This window comes from Rhincodon typus, chromosome 12, assembly GCF_021869965.1.
Source record: "Rhincodon typus isolate 14 chromosome 12, sRhiTyp1.1, whole genome shotgun sequence".
NCBI classification, from domain to species: Eukaryota; Metazoa; Chordata; class Chondrichthyes; order Orectolobiformes; family Rhincodontidae; genus Rhincodon; species Rhincodon typus.
In genome coordinates, this window is record NC_063343.1 from 4,498,317 (window position 1) to 4,517,058 (window position 18,742).

Consider the following 18,742-nt stretch of genomic DNA (forward strand, 5'->3'; position numbering starts at 1 on the left):
AATGTTTAAATGTTGTCTCCACCGCTTCCTCTGGCAGCTCATTCCATATACGCACCACCCTCTGCGTGAAAAAAAAATGCCCCTTAGGTCCCTTTGGAGAGCCAGTACAGCCAAGATGGGCCAATTGGTCTTGTTTTACACCATAACAAATGTGTGACAGTATACAAGTGTGCACTAAAAAGAGCGTGAGAGGAGACAGTGCCCACTAAGTCTGTGTGTGTCCATGTGTGAGACAGAGACAAAAAAAAACTTTTATTTTAACATGTTGGCTGACATCAGCTAAGAGTGAACCAGTAAAAAGTTCAGCTGGGAGTTTGGGGCGAGGATAAGTTTTATTGCAACTAAGAATACACCAAAACACACACATGCACACCAGTGTGCAGAGCTGAGAAGTGTAAGAGGCAATTCCAGAACTTTACAACAATCTCATCAGCAGCACAAGGAATGAGGAAACATTGCCAGGGGCTTTAGAACAGGCAGGAGAAAAATACAACGAACAATTCGAAGCAAAGGAAGGTATCCCCCTGACATGAATGCACAAAGAATTTGTGCAGAAGTCTGTGCAAGTTAAAGGTATTGATCACATTGCAATTTGGTGACAGGAGTGTGGATTTGGACTGAAAGATTTGATGGATATTTAAATCTTCGAGAGAGTGCTGTTGATATGCTTGGAGGTTTTGGTCGTTTGTTTGATTTCCCTCATCCATAATTGAGAATTTTTTTTGAAGAAAATAACTTGAGGAGAGAGAGAGAGATCAGGAATACTGATCAGTAAGGGGGGGAAAAAAAAGTCTGCTTGCTACATATCCTCCTCCCCCACCTCTCCGTCTGCTGAAGAACCTCTTAAGTGGAAACTGCTCTGAAGAATCTCTTAAGTGGAAACTGTTTTGGAGCTCCTGTCTCTCTCTGGAGTGGAGGAAAGTTGGAGGGAAGGTTGGAACCTGTAGGGTGACATTACTTTTGCAGGGCTGCTGCTCACAGCGAGGGACTGGGAGTTCTGTGGTTTTAACAAGAATCTCTCGCTGCAAATTAGGTGCTGGAGGAATGAAGTCCCATCTCACCGGGGCTCAGCACTGCCAGGAGCTGTGAGCTCCGAACGCCTGCTTTTGCAAAACTACCTCCCCCACCCCACCCCCCTGCCTCCACCTCTCAAACTGATAAGTGAAGAGGAAGCTGAAACTTAGTCCGAGTTGTTCCTGTTCCACCTCCCAGTCTTTGAACTCTCTCTCTCTCTGTCTGCCTCTCTTGTGTTCTTTTTTGCATCCTCTCGAATGGCGAGATTTAAAGACAGTTTTCCAGGATCTGTCCTGCTCACCCTTCTCTTTTGTGGAATTTGCACTCAAGCGTGTCCCAACCGCTGCATCTGCTCTGGATCCAACGTGGATTGCCATCATTTGGGATTAAAGGCTGTCCCGAGAGGAATACCCAGGAATACGGAGAGACTGTGAGTAAAATTATGCTTTCGTTTACATTGGATTCAGTTAAATTCAGAAGTGAAACTTATATGCCCTTCAACAAGTCTGTGTTTGTATGTGTTTTTTTTTATTCTATTACCAAATACAAAGCAAGCACAGCCTGTGTTTTAAAGTGGCAGTTTGGTTTGCTTTTTCTTTCAGGGAACAGATTAAGGTGAATTCATGTCATTACAACTACCGCCATCTAAGTGGTTACAATCAGCAGCACATCCGATTAGAGTCATAGAGCTATACAGCTCGGAAACAGACCCTTCGGTCCAACTCGTCCATGCAGACCAGATATCCTAAATTAATCTAGTCCCATTTGCCAGCATTTGGCCCATATCCCTCTAAACCCTTCCTATTCATGTACCCATCCAGATGCTTGTTAAATGTTGTAATTGTACCAGCCTCCACCACTTCCTCTGGCAGCTCATTCCATTCATGCACCACCCTCTGTGTGAAAATGTTGCCCCCGAGATCCCTTTTAAATCTTTCCCCTCTCACCTTAAACCTACGCCCTCTCGTTTTGGACACCCCCGTCCTGGGGAAAAGACCTTGTCTATTCACCCTGTCCACTCAGATTGGGCTCTGAAACTGCATTTCTCAGTAAAATGTGACCCCTAATATCACCGAGGTCTAAGGCAGACTGAAGGTCGGAAAAAACATATGACAACGTGCTGTAAGAGATCCCCTGACAGATCAGGATCTTCCACTTGACAAGTACAGCACACTGTACCCTGATTTTTTAATTCCCCAAACACACAGACACCCACACACACACAATGTAGTTTCAGGATTGTTGGCTGTAACAATATCTGGGGATGGATTTGAGGGCACGAGCAACATCAAAGAGGGTTTGAGTTAAAGTTTGAGTCTGGATCGCCCAGTCTCTTGAAATCCCAGCCCCAGAACAAACACTTTAATACTATGCACATATTGTGGTTAGTTCTGGTGATAGTTTGAATCCCACTGCTGTGTAAGTGCACTCTGTAGAGTAAATGTCCTGATGACATCCGAACAGAATTGATGGTGTAATGGGAGCCAGGTCATTGAGTGATACCTGTAGCTAATGACAGGGGCAGGTTTGGTGGAGGAGGGGAACTATCACATATGTATCATACTCTTTTGGACTTGCTGTGACCAATAAATGCCATGCACTACTCCAAGACCACATCCATCTTTGCGCTTTGCTTGATATAGTTAGGGATTTGTGCATCAAGACTGTTTTTTTCATTCATTCGCTGGGTGTGGGCATGGCTGACTAGGTTAGTATTTATTGCCCACCTCTAATTGCCCAGAGGGCAGTTAAGAGACAAGCACACTGCTACGAGTCTGGAGTCACCAGACCAGGTAAGGATGGCAGTTTCCTTCCCTAAAGGAGTTCAGTGAACCAGATGGATTTTTTTTAACAATCAGCAATCATCATGAGACTCTTAATTCCAGACTTTATCAATATTGAGTTCAAATTCCACGATCTGCCATGACGAGATACAAACCCAGGTCCCTAGAACATCATGAAAACCAGAAGAACTGGGGGTGCTGTAAATCAGAAGCAAAAACAGAAATTGCTGGAAAAGCTCAGCATGTCGTACATTTTGCGACATGCTGAGCTTTTCCAGCAATTTCTGTTTTTGTTCCCCAAAGCGTCACATGGATCTCTGGATTAACAGTTTAGCAATGATACTGTTGAGCGTCTGGCAGTGAGCTATCTGAGCTCCTATGGAAGAAATCACTCCTGGCTTTCTTGTGTCCTGTGTTGAAAATTCTGATGACAATTCTGAGTGTCAGTAAGAGTTATTCAGAGATAAGACTGGACTGTTGTTGCATCTTTAGTATGTCCTTAATCACTCAACCCAATTCTGCCTGAACAAAAATATCTCCATCATACATTGACCTTCCAGCAGGGGTCAGTGAATAGCAATAGGCAGCAAGTGTATGAACCCAGTCACTGCCCAGCTAATTTATCCCAATCTGCAGGTTCAATCCTAAACTGTATACATTCCAGATGCAATGTACCCAATGGAAATTCCATATTATTAACGGATCATTGCAGCACTAGGGTGGTTTTACGCAGCAGGCTGCATAAATGAGATTGCTCACTTTATTTCACATTATTAGCATTGGTTATTTTACATTGTTGTCAACTGTTAGCTTGTGCTACAGTCATTGTACAAGTATTAAATAAAGTGCTCAGAAGTGTAGCCAATGATTCGCTGCTGGCAGCTAATTTGTGCTCAATGAGGTTCCACAAACGTGTGGAGATAATGACCAGATCTTCCAGTTTGGTGATGTGCTTATTGGTCAGGCCATCAGGGAGACACCTACCCTGCTCATTTACAGAATAGTGACATGGGATCTTTAACATTAGAGGGCAGACAGAGGCTTGGTTTAACACCTCATTTAAAAGACAGGAATTCTGACTGAATCAATTCCTCACCACAACACTCCAGTGCTAGCCTAAGGCTAGTGGCTCAAAACTCTTTGGATACAGAGGTGGAGTGTTTTTTATACTTTATTCATGAAAAAGGAAATCCTTGCATACGTGCACAGTTATTAAAGCAGTTCAGATCTATACAGTTTTTGCGTACAGAGAAGAAAACAAACACGAGGATTTGACTTTCCCGATAGTTACAACTGATCGAAAGGCATTTCTCAATGATACTAGATACTGGGATTTATTTACATCTGAGGCATCGGGAGGGTCTGATGACTGCATCCAGAGGTGGAGTGTCTTTTTATTTCAAAAATATACTTCAGTCATAAAAAATATCTTATACATACATAGTCACAAACACAGTTCGGTTCTGTACAGTAGCATGTCAAGGAAACAAACAAACATTGGAGTTCGACTCTATCCAAACAAATCAAAGGTATCTCTTATTTGTGCAAGACTATATTTACATGCATTTGAGGTACGAGGAAGGTCCAGTAACTGAACGGACCCCATTGTAGTTCAGCAGGAAGACCTCAGGCAGAAATAGTAAGAACTGCCGATGCTGGAGTCAGAGATGACACAGTGTGGAGCTGGAGGAACACAGCAGGCCAAGCAGCATCAGAGGAGCAGGACCTCAGGCAGTGGTCCTTCCCGACTGTACCTTGGCAGCAGCTGCCCCAATCTTTAGTGTGTCCCTCAGCACTTAGTCCTGGACCTTGGAATGTATCAGTCTGCAACGCTCAGTTGAGGTCAACTCCTTGCTTTGGAAGACCAAAAAGAGCATCTTTCACTGAATTGGTGGTCCTCAGGGCACAGTCAACATTTGTCTCTGTATGTGTCCCGGGGAACAGACCGTAGAGCACAGAGTCCTGTGTCTGTATGTGTCCCGGGGAACAGACCGTAGAGCAAAGAGTCCTGTGTCGCGGAGGTGCTTGCTTGGGACAAACGTTGACAAAAACCACTGCATCTTTCTCCAGACAAGTGTTAATTGAACCACAGCCGACGCCCCAGGAAGGGAAGTTCAGGTGTGAGCCTACAGTTACCTTTACCTGGACCTTGCCAGTTTTGGTACCTGTGCTTGTGTCAGATGGAGTCTGAACTTCCTCACACGAAACCACAGAAACTCACCAGCTCGCTATGCTAACTCTGATTTCAGCATGAAAATATTGTGCAGCATTGCACTAAAGAAATCCCATTTTGTAGGCGAGGATGGTTGCTTGCAAAAGACAGCATGAATAACAGAACTGGAATTCTAGACTCTTGTGTGTGAGATTGGAATTGAAATCGAGGAATTGCAATTGGCATATTTCACGTACAAGGTCTTAATGCACTTGCACTGCGTTCCGAGTGTGCTATTTTACCGTGAAAATTAAACCAATTTTTCTCTGCAGGTTATTACCTGATAGAAATAACACTTTCAAGAAAGTAGTACAACTACATTAAACATCTGCTCATGAGGTTTGCCAATTGGAATTTCTACGCTACGGAATTTAAATAAGGAACACTGAGTGACAGCAGTAACTGAGTATAAACAGGTGAATCAGTATTCAAATGGAAACCATCTTTATCAGCTTCTGGGTCATACCTCAGTATGAGCCTTTCTGTTTGCCTGTTATTGATTATTTGTTGGCCGCTTGTTGCTGGTCTCAGCAAATACAATGTTGGAGGAAGTGTGTTTCCTCTAACAGTTTCCGCAAGTTTTGGTCATTATGCGTTACAGCCTGGTCAATATTGTCCCTCAGGGTGAGGCACAAGACAGGTATAGTTTAGACAGCCTTTCTTCTCTGAGTTCTGAGCGCTGCCATTGAGAGATAAGTGAATGTTTGCATAATTGATAATGGTGAATCACTGCACAATCCAGTGATACCTGTATGATATGCAAAACTTAGTGTTCTTTGTTGCAATGTATGTTCAGAAAGTATATCTAAAAGTAAACCTCTCACTGTGAGCATGCTTTATTTATAAGTTCCAAATCTATGGTATAAAACTACTCAAAGGTTTCACAGGCATGAAATAGACAGGAAGAAAAAGCAAAGCAACAGGGTTTTAAAGATTGTTTGTGACTTTTCATTTTGTGGAGCTGGGGGACCAGTTATTTAAAGCTTGTAGTTGCGAGAAACATCAGACTAGATTTCACTCACCCTCACTGCCTGGTTCAAAGGGTGGCACATAAAATTCAGTGGGCAGCCTTCCTGCCTGTTCACAGCCCCACCACAATGTTGACACCCATTGGGGTAACATCGGAAGTCTTGCTCTACTCATGGTCTGTTTGAGGCCGTTAAATTGGCAGTTCGGCCCCACTCAAGGACCTCTTCCCTCTTCCACCAACAGGATTTGACCAGCAGTGGGAGAGGTCCTTGCCAAAAATCTCATCCTGCAGTTATCTCAGCGTGAGCTGGTGGTAGATTATGGCTGTTAACCTCCTTAACCAGCTCCCCTCGACCCATTGCAGAGCCTTGCCAAGGTGTAACCCCAAACCACCCACTTTGTGCAGGGTTCGACTCCCCTTTCCTCATCCAGCGTGCGATCCCATCCTCAGCTTGCCCCCTTCAACTTGCCTTGCAAGATCCAGTGCTTCTGTTGACCCCTCTACAGTACCGACAATGACCACCACTCCCGGTGGTGCTGTTGTGACTGGAAAAGCTGCTGAGCTCTGATGAGTGGAGGGGGGTTGTATCCAGAATTCTGCTGGACATGCCCTTTCACTTCCCAAGTCTCGGTCATCTATTATCCACATGCTGACTGGCCAGTATGGTCTCTGCCTACCTTGATTTGTAAATTTTCAGCCTTCTTCTCAAATTCATCCATAGATTCCCTCCACCCTCTCCATGTCTTCTCCCCGAGCCCACTACTCTCTGCGCTATCTGCTCTCCTCTGACTGTGGCCTCTTGTAAATCCCTGATCTTAGTCATTCCACCATCGGTGGTATTACATCAGCTGTCTTGGACACAGCACTGGGATTCCCTACCTAATCCTTTTCAGCTCTCCACCTTTTTTTCTTCCTTTAAGATATACTATAAAGCTGACCTCTTTGAGCAATCTCTTGATTTTCTGAGCTGTTATGTCCTTGGGTGGGTTGGTGTCAAATTTTACTAAATAACATTCCAGAGAGGTGGCTTGGAAGATTTTATTGTGTTCGTGGTGACATAGAAGGCATGTATCATTCACGATAGTGTATCATTTTTACCAGTGCATGATTCTGTGAAGCAACTTCTATGGCTTGGTGGTTAGCACTATTGCCTCACAGCACCGGGGACCCAGGTTTGCGTCGAGTATTGGGTGACTGTCTGTGTGGAGTTTGCACGTTCTCCCTGTGCCTGCGTGGGTTTCCTCCCACAGTGCAAGGTTGTGCAGGTTGGCGTAGATTGTCCATGCTAAATTGCACAGAGTGTCCAGGGTGTGGGTTAGCCATGCAGGGATAGATTAGGGGGTTGGGTCTGGGTTGGATGCTCTTTGGAGGGTTGGTGTAAACTCGATGGGCCGAATGGCCTGCTTCCATGCCTTGGGGATTCTATGAACGTGGAAGACCTTTCTATTTTGGATATGATATAAACATAAGTGCTGTGGAATAGCTACACAGTCTATCCCCAGTCATTCACGCTATTGGGCTCTGGGTCATTCAGAGTTGCTTGTGCCCAAAGGTGCTTTCAGTCAATCATATTAAATGTGTTCACAATTGAAAAAGGTGCACGAGTATTCACAATCAGTTAATCAAACCAGGATTTGATTAAGATTATTGGATTTCCTGGAGTCTGCCATGGTTGGGTACTATACCTGTTATGATAATGCCTTCCACCCTGCCACCCAATGTATGATGGCACCATGTGCCTACATGTGACTCCAGACCCAGAGCAATGTGGTCGACTCTCTGCCACGCAGAAGTTAGTGATGGTACTGCCTGGTGCTACAGTAAGCTGGGACTTCATAATGCACCAGAAACAATGGAATATCAGTGAGGGAGGAAGAGCAAAGACAGGAGGTGATATCAGGAGCTGGCATTGGGAAGAAGCTGGGAATTGGAGTGGGCAACCATGAATCTGATAGAATTGATACTTTTCAGACTTCTAAATTGAAGGAGATTGTGTGATAGTGTGTGCTGTAAGATGGCCTGTAATGGTACATGTTCTCCATTTGACCTCTAGGTATTCCTATTTTTATTCAAATATTAGTTCAGTGAAACATACTCCTGGTCATGGGAGATGTGAAGTCGATTTTCAAAGTAGCTTATCATACTGAATCGAAGGAATTTTTAAAAATTCGTTAACGGGATGAGTGCATCACTGGTTAGGCAGCATTTATTGCCCATCCCTAATTGCCCAGAGGGCAGTTGAGAGTCAACCACATTGCTGTGGGTCTGGAGTCACATGTAGACCAGACCAGGTAAGGGTGGCAGTTTGCTTCCCTAAAGGGCATTAGTGAAACAGATGGGTTTGTTCCAACAATCAACAATGGATTCATGGTCATCATTAGACTCTTAATTCCAGATTTTTATAGCATTCAAGTTCCACCATCTGCCATGGCAGGATTTGAATGGAGGTCCCAGAACATTACCTGGATTAAATAGTTCAGTGATAATACCACTAGGCTATCACCCCCCTATTTGACAGAATTAATTAACACATAGCATATATTAAATACTAATATACACATGCGGAGACTATCAAGAAATGTACAATTGGAGTTTACTCTAGCTCCAACATTTTTAAAAAGGCAGTGAAAGAGATTTCATGTGATAATTAGAGACAAAAAAAAGACTGCAGAGGCAGGAATCCAAGGTAGACAAACAGGAGGCTGGAAGAACACAGCAGGCCAGGCAGCATCTGGAGGAAAGGAGCAGTCAACATTTCAGGTATTAACGTTCTTCAGCCCAAAACATTGACTGCTCCTTTCCTCCAGATGCTGCCTGGCCTGCTGCGTTCTTCCAGCCTCCTGTTTGTCTATCTCAAACGATAATTAACCAAATACCTGCAGAGTGGTTCTTGTACAGCCTGAGATCTGAGCCATAGTTAGCAAGCAGAAGTCTATTTAAAGCCCTTGCTCAAGTAGCCTGTGTGATCTATATATAGATCTGAGATTAATCAAAGTTTATTTGCTGTTGGGTGAAGGATATTTGCCATTTGCTAAGTGCTTGTACATTTCTGGCTGATGACCATCGTACCTTTACTTTGGGCACTGAAAGGTGATGTCTGGAGTCTTTGAATGTTCTCCCTCAACATAGTATGACCTCATAGAATCCCTGCAGTGTGGAAGCAGGCTCATGGAGTCCACACTGACCCTCTAAAGAGCATCCCACCCAGATTCAGCCCCCTACCCTCTTCCTGTAACCCTGCATTTTCCATGGCCAATCCACCTCACCTGCACATTTTTGGACTATGGGAGGAAACCAGAGCACCTGGAGGAAACCACGCAGTTGCGGGGAGAATGTGCAAACTCCACACAGACAGTCATCCGAGAGTGGGATCAAACCCAGGTCTCTGGTGCTGTGAGGCAGCAGTGCTAACCACTGAGCCACCATGCCGCTGTAACATGTCAACAATATTCTATCTATCAATTTGACATAACCTTTTCTGGACTTCCTGTGCAAGGCAATGGAATTGTAGCTGCCCTTTTAAAAAAAAATGCTAAGGTCGATTGTAGTTTAGACAATTGTTTGTTAAATTTAAGACTCCAAGTCAGAAGAAATGACTAACTTCTATTCAACTTCTACAGTTAATGTGATGTCTATTGTGACAATTATTCATGCAATAGATGTTCAACAAATGCCAGAGATCTTTGCAGTCATAAATGGACAGGTATTTGGCTTATTTCAAAGTACAAGCAGCAGCAGATATTTCTTTCTCTTGTTTGCGTGTTGAATTTCACATTCTGAGATGGTGATGGTTTATTTTTCATAGAATACCCGAAACAGTCAGGTTTCATCTGGGTGGTTCTACTCCATCATAATCTTAAACGTCACGGATAAATAGTCCCTTAAACCTCCTCTATTTGAATCAAAACAGCCCCAGTATGTTTTTTTTCTGCTCAGGGTTGAAAAAGTAGATGAGTATTTCCAAATGAACTCCCAATAGAACACAGGGAGCCAGTTTACCATTGAAATACCTGACCTGAAAGTGGTCATTGCCAAAAGTTGAAGAAAAAAAAAGCGCCGGGTTCCGTTCCTCAGCAGTATCATCCATCAAGCATGGAATTAGCCAAACTAAAATGTCTGAGATGCAACGTTGAAATCATTCCAGAGTTGAGATGGTAAGGAGAAGCTGAGAAATGCAGGTGGATTGAGTCCATTGGCAGGGGCTGAGGTTTAGACTGGCCAGATGCCAGAAGCCAGAATCCAGTCCTCAGGCCTTAATGGAAAATTCTGTGACAGGGTCCCAATCCAATGTTAATTCTGCCTGGGCCAGGGATTGAGCTTGGGGAATTCCAGTATTGCATTGGGTGGCACATATATCAATGGAGTCGCTGGGGACATGCTTAATATTACTTAGGAAAAGCTACCAAACCAGTGTGTTTATAAAGACAATAATAAAATGAGACATATGCAAAAAATAAGCAACTTTCTGACATTTCAAGTGGAATAAATTATTCTGGTGATCAAGCCCATATTCAAAAGTTCCAATCTTCAAATTAAAATCAGAGGCAAGACTGGAAAACAAATTAAGAGAAAAATTGAGGCTGTTAGCAAAGGAATTGCACATTAGTGCATTCATGACTTATGGAACAGAATGATCAGAGATGAATTCATATTGAACACACTGTTTAATAAACAAAGATTGCAGAACTCCAAGGTACAGACGGATCTGAGGTATGGACGGATCTGAGGTGCAGAGGGATCTGGGTATCTGGTTACAACAAGTGAGAGTTATTTGAATGGAATGTTCTTGTCTATTGCAAGGGAAATGGAACGGGAAAGCAGGACAGCTATATTGCAGCTGTATACCTTGTTAAGACTGCACCTGGAGTGCACAGTTTTGGTCTGCTTATTTGAAAAAGGGTATAATTACATTGGAAGCAGTTGAGAGAGGTTTCCTTGATTCATTCACGGGATCAAGGGCTTATCTTATGAAGAAAGGTTTAACAAGTTGGGTCTGTGTCAATTGGAGTTTAGAAAAATGAGATGGCACCTTATTGGAGCATACAAGATCTTGAAGGGAATTGAAAGCATAAACACCAGGAGGTTTTTCCTCTTGCAGAAGAGACTAACCTAGAGAGCATCCTTGAAGTATAAGATGTCTGTCTTTTATCAGAGGACAGAAGAGAAACCATTTCTCTCAGAGGATTATCTGTAGGTGGAATTCTGTTTTGTTTTGGTTTGATTTGACTTAGTATTGCAGGTACAGTGAAAAGTTTTGTTTTGTGTGTAGTACAGGCAGATCATACCATACAACGTACATTAGGGTTGTAGAACAGAACGAGGAATACAATGTTACGGCTGCAGAGAAGGTGCATAGAGAGCGAAATCAACATTACATTTAAAATTTGAGAGGTCCATTCAGAACAGCGGGAAAGAAGCTGTTCTCTAGAGAGTAGTGGAGGTGGGATCATTGAGTGTATTAAGGCTTAGTTAGGTAGGTTTTTGACAAACAAGGGAGTGATAGGCAATGGATGTAGCCAGGCTGGTGGGAGATGAGAGCATAATCAGATCAGCCATGATTTGTTGAATGGTAGACCATGCTTGAAGGTCCAAAGAGCCTACTCTTACTCCTGAGATCTAGGCCCCTGTCCATTCGGACTTGGACATTTCTGGTCTCAGCTGTGAAATCTAGAGCAGATGTTAGGTAAATAACAGGCGTTTTCTTACAAGAGTGCAAACCAGATATCTAATGTCTTTGTGATAGTTCTTATCCGAATTTAGTTTCGATCTTCTGCCTCAGTTGAGTTAGTAGCATATTTCTGTGCGGAGCATTATAGGAAGAAATGCTTCTGTTGCTTTTTATTGTGCTCCTGTGTGATTTCTGTTCACAATGAAGTAGATATGGACATCAGGTAAAGATAGGCCTGGACTTGTGTATGTTTCCTCTCACTATTGAATGGCCTCCCAATAATCATAGTTAAAGCTTATTCACAAAGAATGACATGGGTGAAATCCTGAAGTTTCTCTGGCGAGGATATGGGGCGGCTGAGAACAACTGAACATCTAAAGTGATGATTGGAAAATAGTGAGTTAAAAACTAAATTCAAATAAGTTCAGATGCTGTTGCTCGAAATTGGCCCAGTTTCAGGGTTCACGGTGCCAATGAAATCAGATTTTTTTCATCCAGGTTTAATCTGACAGAAAACTCCTGGGTTCAAGCCAACATTTATTTATACCTGTTGAAATTCGATGATCCAAGGAGCAGCTTTGGTCCGTCAGAGCCAAATATCCAAACTTTGTCAACTCAGCTTTTCAGTCAGCCGGATTGCAAAGTCCCTTCTTTGTTAGTAGAGGCGTACTCAATCATTTTTGGAGCCTATATCTGTGAGGTTTAAGCAGTTTCAATCTGTGGGTTTGGCCAAGACCCAAGTTCAGAGCAGTACATATTTCAAATGCGTAACTGCATCTGTTAGGTACATCACAACTCGAGTTTGTGAATGCACGAGCTTTTCTTTTATAAGCTAACTTGATAGACCGTAACATCTGATGTAGCAAACATTGCTTATGGCTTTCATATTAGTGAACATTATTAAATAACATACTCTGGAGACAAGCTTTCCAAGTTTGTCCATGCCTTGGATGTGATTCAGCTTCAGACCAACCAATGTTTTTGTGGCACAAATCTAAGTGCCAAATAAATAAAGGAATAAGCTGAGAGAGCCTTTGCTGTCTCACCAGTTAAATCAGTAGTGAATCACTTGAATAAGGAGTCTGATTGTTAGATTGCCAGTTAGGATAACTACTTTGTCACTGTTCACTATACTCTCCAATAGAATGGCGGTAAATTATGTACATAACCAATGCCACACTGCTTAGGGTCTTCCAGAGCAAACTGATTTTCAAACTGCCCTCACAATCCTTATATTCTAAATTTAGTTTGATCCAGTTTGTTTGAATTTATATCTGACCAGATGTTGTCCTAATATTTATTAGCCTTTGTTGATTTTGACACTGCATTTATATATCATTTTTTAAACATCCTTGATAATGTATATAATTACAACATTCTGATGTTTAACATACTTTTGCACAATTTTTCCTTCCTGTAGTGTTTAAACGTGTCTCGATTTCCCATTCACCTTCACTAGTAGTTAACACGTGTCCTAGTTTAACATTCACACATTTTAGTATTTAAAATACACATCTCAACATGCTGTTCTCCTTCTCTGATGCTTAACACATGTCCAAATACAAATCAGGGCAGGACTTATACACTTAGTGGTAAGGTCCTGGTGAGTGTTGCTGAACAAAGAGTTGCTGGAGTGCAGGTTCATACTTCTTTCAAAGTGGAGTCCCAGATAGATAAGATAGTGAAGAAGGCGTTTGGTACGCTTGCCTTTATTGGTCAGCACATTGAGAATAGGAGTTGGGAGGTCATGTTGTGGCTGTACAGGACATTGGTTTGGGTGAGGGATGACCTTATAGACGTTTATAAAATCATGACGGGCATAGATAGGGTGAATAGTCAAGGTCTTTTTTCTGGGGTGGGGAAGTCCAGAATTACAGGGCATAGGTTTAAGGTGAGAGGGGAAAGATTTAAAAGGGACCTAAGGGGTAACTTTTTCAGGCAGAGGGTGGTGCGTGTATGGAATGAGCTGCCAGAAGAAGTGGTGGAGGCTGGTACAATTACAACATTTAAAAGACACCTGGATAGTTAGATGAACAGGAAGGGTTTACAGGGATATGGGCCAAATGCTGGCAAATGGGACTAGATTAATTTTGGATAGCTGGTCAGCATGGATGAGCTGGACCAAAGGGTCTGTTTCCATGCTGTACAGCTCTATGGCTTTATGATGATTAATGTATACCATGCTATAACATACCCAGCCTGCCACCCAACTACTTTGCTGTTTAATACGTGTTAATAGAACATTCCATCCTCCGATACTTATCACCTGACTCAAATTCATTTCCTCTGATGTTTCTCTCTTGATTCACTATAACATACATAACATCTAACATATGCTTCACAATATCATACACACTCTGCCATGGCTGTACAACACTGTGAGGATGAGTTCATGCCATTGGAGATCACACTGTGACCGTGAGTCTATGCAAAAAGAGAGACGAGTCTGATTGCGATAATTGCAGCAAGGTCTTGTTACTGTCTGCCACAGGGAAGATCATTGAAAGGAATCTCTGCACTGCCTCCTCCCAGTGGTTAAGGTGCTCCGTCTAGACACAGTGCAATTTTTACCCATTGAGGGGCACCCCAGACATACTGTTCAATGTCTAGTAAATTCAAGAAAAGTGCACAAAACAGCACCAACTGATGTCCATGACTGTTTCCAACTCTTGTGACTCTGTCAAACAGGAATATTAATGGAATATCCTTCTCAAATTTGGCTGCCAAGGCACCCCATCCTCTGGCTACTCTGCGGTGATGTACAAGCTTTGATCCTCACCAACAGAACTACCACTATCCCTATCTCACCGAAAACGAGGGCCAAATGAGGCTGCATCATTGTAACCTCTTCTCCATTTTCCTCACTGCACTACTGCACCTCGCCTCCAGGTGTGGAAATAATCTACAGGGGCAAGTGAGAAACAGCTCAACCTACCCCCCTTTCAGTCTAAAACCAAAACTAACTCAAATCTCAGTCATTGACCTTCAGATGGTGCAGAAACTGAGCTCCACGTCATTGCCAGTTCCTTACCCGAAGCACACGATAAAGATGGGCCTTTCACTAAACACACTGAAAACTGTGGTCCTCTTCCAACCAGCATCCACGCCAGTCAATCAAGATCAGCCATGAGATCCAGGAAAATGTGGATCAGTTTCCACACCTTGGGAGCCTCTGCTCAATGAAAACAGACATATTTTACAACATTCGTCATTTCCCACAACTCAACCTTAGGTTGAATGTGGGAAGTGGTATTTGGGATACCCAAAGCCTTCAAACCCAAACCTCTTGTAATGGTTCACCAGTGATCCCAGTGCTCCTATTTGTTTCGGATACCCACAGAGAAGTACCACCAGGGCGTGCCAGATGCTTCAAACCCAGTGCCCAAGAAAGGTGGAACTAACAACAAATCCTAAGCCAAATTGCCCAGCGTTGAGGTGCCAATCTCTCAACACCAACTACGGTGGGCACGACATGTCATTTGTACGCCTGACATCGGAGTCTTGACTCAGTTGTCTCATTGGGTCCAAGAAGTTGTTAGCGGCTTTATTTTTCTACATTTGTTGGCTTAAGGTGTCCTTTTTGACGCGGTTCGCTAATTGAAGGAAAAAACAGGTCTGCAATGACAACACCTTTTCCTTGGGGTAACTGTGGGATGTAGGGCGCACCAGGAAGTTGTCAGTATTTCCATAGAACATATCTTACGGAAATAACTGATTTAGATATCCAAATGAGGAGCCATTTTCTGCGTGGCTAAATTCCATTTATAACGGGTTGAGTCAACAGTTAGCCTATTTTTGATGGTGTTAATGAAAGAAGAAATTTTCTCAAGGGTATGCTGGTTTATGTGCTGTGTTATATGATACCTTTCCCTGAGAAGGGGTTTCACAGGAATGGGCAATGATGCAATGAGTCTATCAATACATTTGTGCATTTTGATACCATGCTACGATTGTGCAGGACTTTGGTCAGATGTAGTCTGAAGTACTCTGCACAGTTTTCATATTTGAATCTGAGTACAATAAATGTTCACCAGATTGATTCCTGGATCAGGTGTTGTTCTATGGAGAGAGATTGAGTAGAATTATGGAGATGATCTGTGGGAAATATTGAAAATTCGGAGATAGCTTGACATGATGGATGCTGAGAGACCGTTTCCCTTGGTTGGAGAGTTGAACTAATTCGGATTGTATAATTCCCTCACTCTGAGAGGGAAATGGAAAAAAAAATTGACATTGAGGCATTTAAAAGATTGGGGCATCTAACGAAAGGGCAGTGAACCTGTCTAATTGTTAGCTATTTGACCTATTCCATTTCCCTTGGATAGTGAGTCTGGAACAAGAGGACATGCTCTCAGGGCAACAGGTCAAACATCTGGGTCACAGTCACTAAGAAATTTCTTCACTCTTAAATTTGTGAATCTTTGAAAGTTTCTGTTACAAAGTTACAGATGCTCAGTCATTGTGTTTGTCCAAGGCTTGGGGAGATTGTTGGGCTGAGTAAGAGGTGGTCGATATGGGGATTAGGCAGGAACATGGAGTTACAAGCAAGGATCTTTCATAATGTTATTAAATGTCAGTGTAAATTCAAGGGGCAAAATGGACTACACCTAGTCCTATTTCTGATGTTCTGACATCGTCACATACTTCAAAAGCTGAGTGGTCATGGATGATGGAGACAGGTTAATTTTGGGCACAGAGACAGGGTTACAGTACATAGTGATTAACCAGCCTCACCTAAGAGTGCTGTCTAAAAGCTCATGGGAAAGTTAGACGCAAAGAGAGAAGACGTGCCAAGTGAATGACAGAAAAAGGGGTTTCCTATTGTGCAGTGGTAGTGTCCCTACCTCTGAGCCAGGAGGCCCAGGTTCAGGTCACACCTGCTCAAGAGGTGTATCGTAACATCCCTGAGCAGGTTGTTCAGAAAATATCTCAACATGGGAACAACAGGAACCGTGAGTTGTCAACTTAAGCCAGTTCTTCCTCAGACTGTCTTCCTTCCTGGACAAAATGCACTGTACGGTTGACTTGTCCTTCTGATGTACTGATCACCAATGTCAGAAAGATTAAATGGAACATAACCTTTTCATATGGACAGCTTTTGATTCTGATCATACAAATCATTGTTGGCTAATTGAAGTATTAGAAAGCAGTGAGCCACTTAATTTCATTTTTGACATGTAGCCAGTGAAATAGCTGTTTGAGGACATTACCAAGCAGTCTAGTGTCTATATCGCTATACCGTGGGAAAGAGCCAGTGTGATTACTTTGAGATTTAAAGGGTAATGTGTTCTCACATGCCAGAGTTTACAGGCTGACCAAACTCTCAGATAAATACAAAAGCCCATTAAGCAATGGTTTCGTAAATGGGTTATGGCTGAATTCATTGTGGATGACATCAACCAATATAGTCTTGGTAAGACTTCAAAATGGAAAGAGAATGTGACTTCCTTTGTCTCAAATTCGGTCAAGTTTTACCAATGTGTTTATTGAAAGTTTCCAGAATATGAGGGACTTGAAAGGATTGGATTGGGTGTCAGAATGAGTCTATACAAAGATTTCTTCATGAAATAGTTAGCCAGTGCAAGAACAAAGACAGAAATAAAAACACCCCCAAAGAACTGCGGATGCTGGAAATCAGAAACAAAAACAGAAATCACTGGAGAAACTCAGCAGACCTGGCAGCGTCTGTGGAGAGGTTTACCTGTGACTTTACCTTTACTTTTACATCAGTCGGAGTTATTATGCATGATTTTAACTTCCCTGTGAGGAAGGTGAATGAACTCCTCAAAGCCTTATGCAATTACATTGCAAGTGTGGCAGCATTTCCCATTTTATGACAGAGTTGGCACGAGTATTTGCATATAAATTAAAGGCCTGAAGCAAATAGAAAAAAAAATTGGGAGTTTATTTCTTATGCATAAAATTATCATAAATGCTGAGCTCTTGCAGGCTGAAGCTTTTTGTTAAAGGATGAAATTACTGGCAATGGTTGTGTTTCACAGTTGAAAATAATACCTTTGCAATAGTTTTTCATCTTTGTTGTCACTAATACAACATCTAAAAGCTAAACCCACACCAGTGCCCCAGAACATGTGTATTAGATGTTGGATACAATGCTTGTCACATCAGTGAAAGGTTAATAGCCAGAATAGAATGGATTATGCAAAACCTACCATACACGATAAAATCTAAAACAGATGACTGCATACTTTCTTCTTTGAGCCTTCCTTCATTCTTGCTTATTATGTTATACATCCGCAAGAAGAGCAGGAGGCAGTTTTTTTTCATGGTTATTGCTTATTGGCATGCTTTGGGGTGATTAAGTATTCTTCAAAGATTTCCATAAGCCACTTTGTGTCTTTCAACACATGAAGTACAAGCTGGGACCCACACTAATCATTGCAGAACATGCTGTAACATTACTGCGTGAAAGACGGGACTTTTTTTTGAGGATTTCCAAATTAGTGGTAGCAAACTTTGCTTCGGGACAATTAAGATCAGATCAAACATCAAGACTTCTTTCTTAATTAACCGAAAGTGTGGAGTACCATTCAGTGAGAGAGCAGAACATTGACTGATGGCTTGTGTTCTATTCCCAGTCTGTGTTTTATATTTGTTCTTGGGTTGTGGGCTATACTGGGGAGACAGCATTTATGGTCCAAATCTACTTGCCTTGACAAACACATTGGGTCTCAACCACCTCGATCTACCAGTGACTGATGTGGTGTCTGGGATCTGTGAGTCATATCTTCATAAGAATCTACCCATTAACTTGATCTGTTCTGCCCTCATGATCTCCTGTGTGTGTAGTGGTGTTTTGTTACCTTCAGCAGGGTATTCATAATGATGATATGACATTTATGTTAACTCCTCCATCATAAGATCGAGACTTGAGTCACGTAGCGCTGAAGAATTCAATAGACTTTTAATGCACAGATCCTGGTACCTAAACATTTTACAGGTACAGGCACTTGCTTGTCTGGGCTTAAGCAGAACATTGCAGCAAGCTTCCCTCAGCATGTCATGTTGCAACAGGACTTGGAAAAGTTGGAACCCGTGTTGCACTACTGACTGTAAAGTGATGACTTTGGAGG

At 42.5% G+C, this 18,742-nt stretch overlaps 1 protein-coding gene across 1 annotated transcript in view; it reads left to right on the forward strand.

The window, feature by feature from the left end:
* Positions 1 to 1,223: 1,223 nt before the first annotated feature.
* Positions 1,224 to 18,742, forward strand: part of LOC109911258 (slit homolog 3 protein-like) — a 614,108-nt gene continuing 596,589 nt past the window's right edge. The window contains exon 1 of the mRNA XM_048603610.1: positions 1,224 to 1,444. Within this exon, the coding sequence (XP_048459567.1) occupies positions 1,272 to 1,444 (173 nt within the window). The 5' untranslated portion in view covers positions 1,224 to 1,271. The remainder of the gene's footprint in view (positions 1,445 to 18,742) is intronic.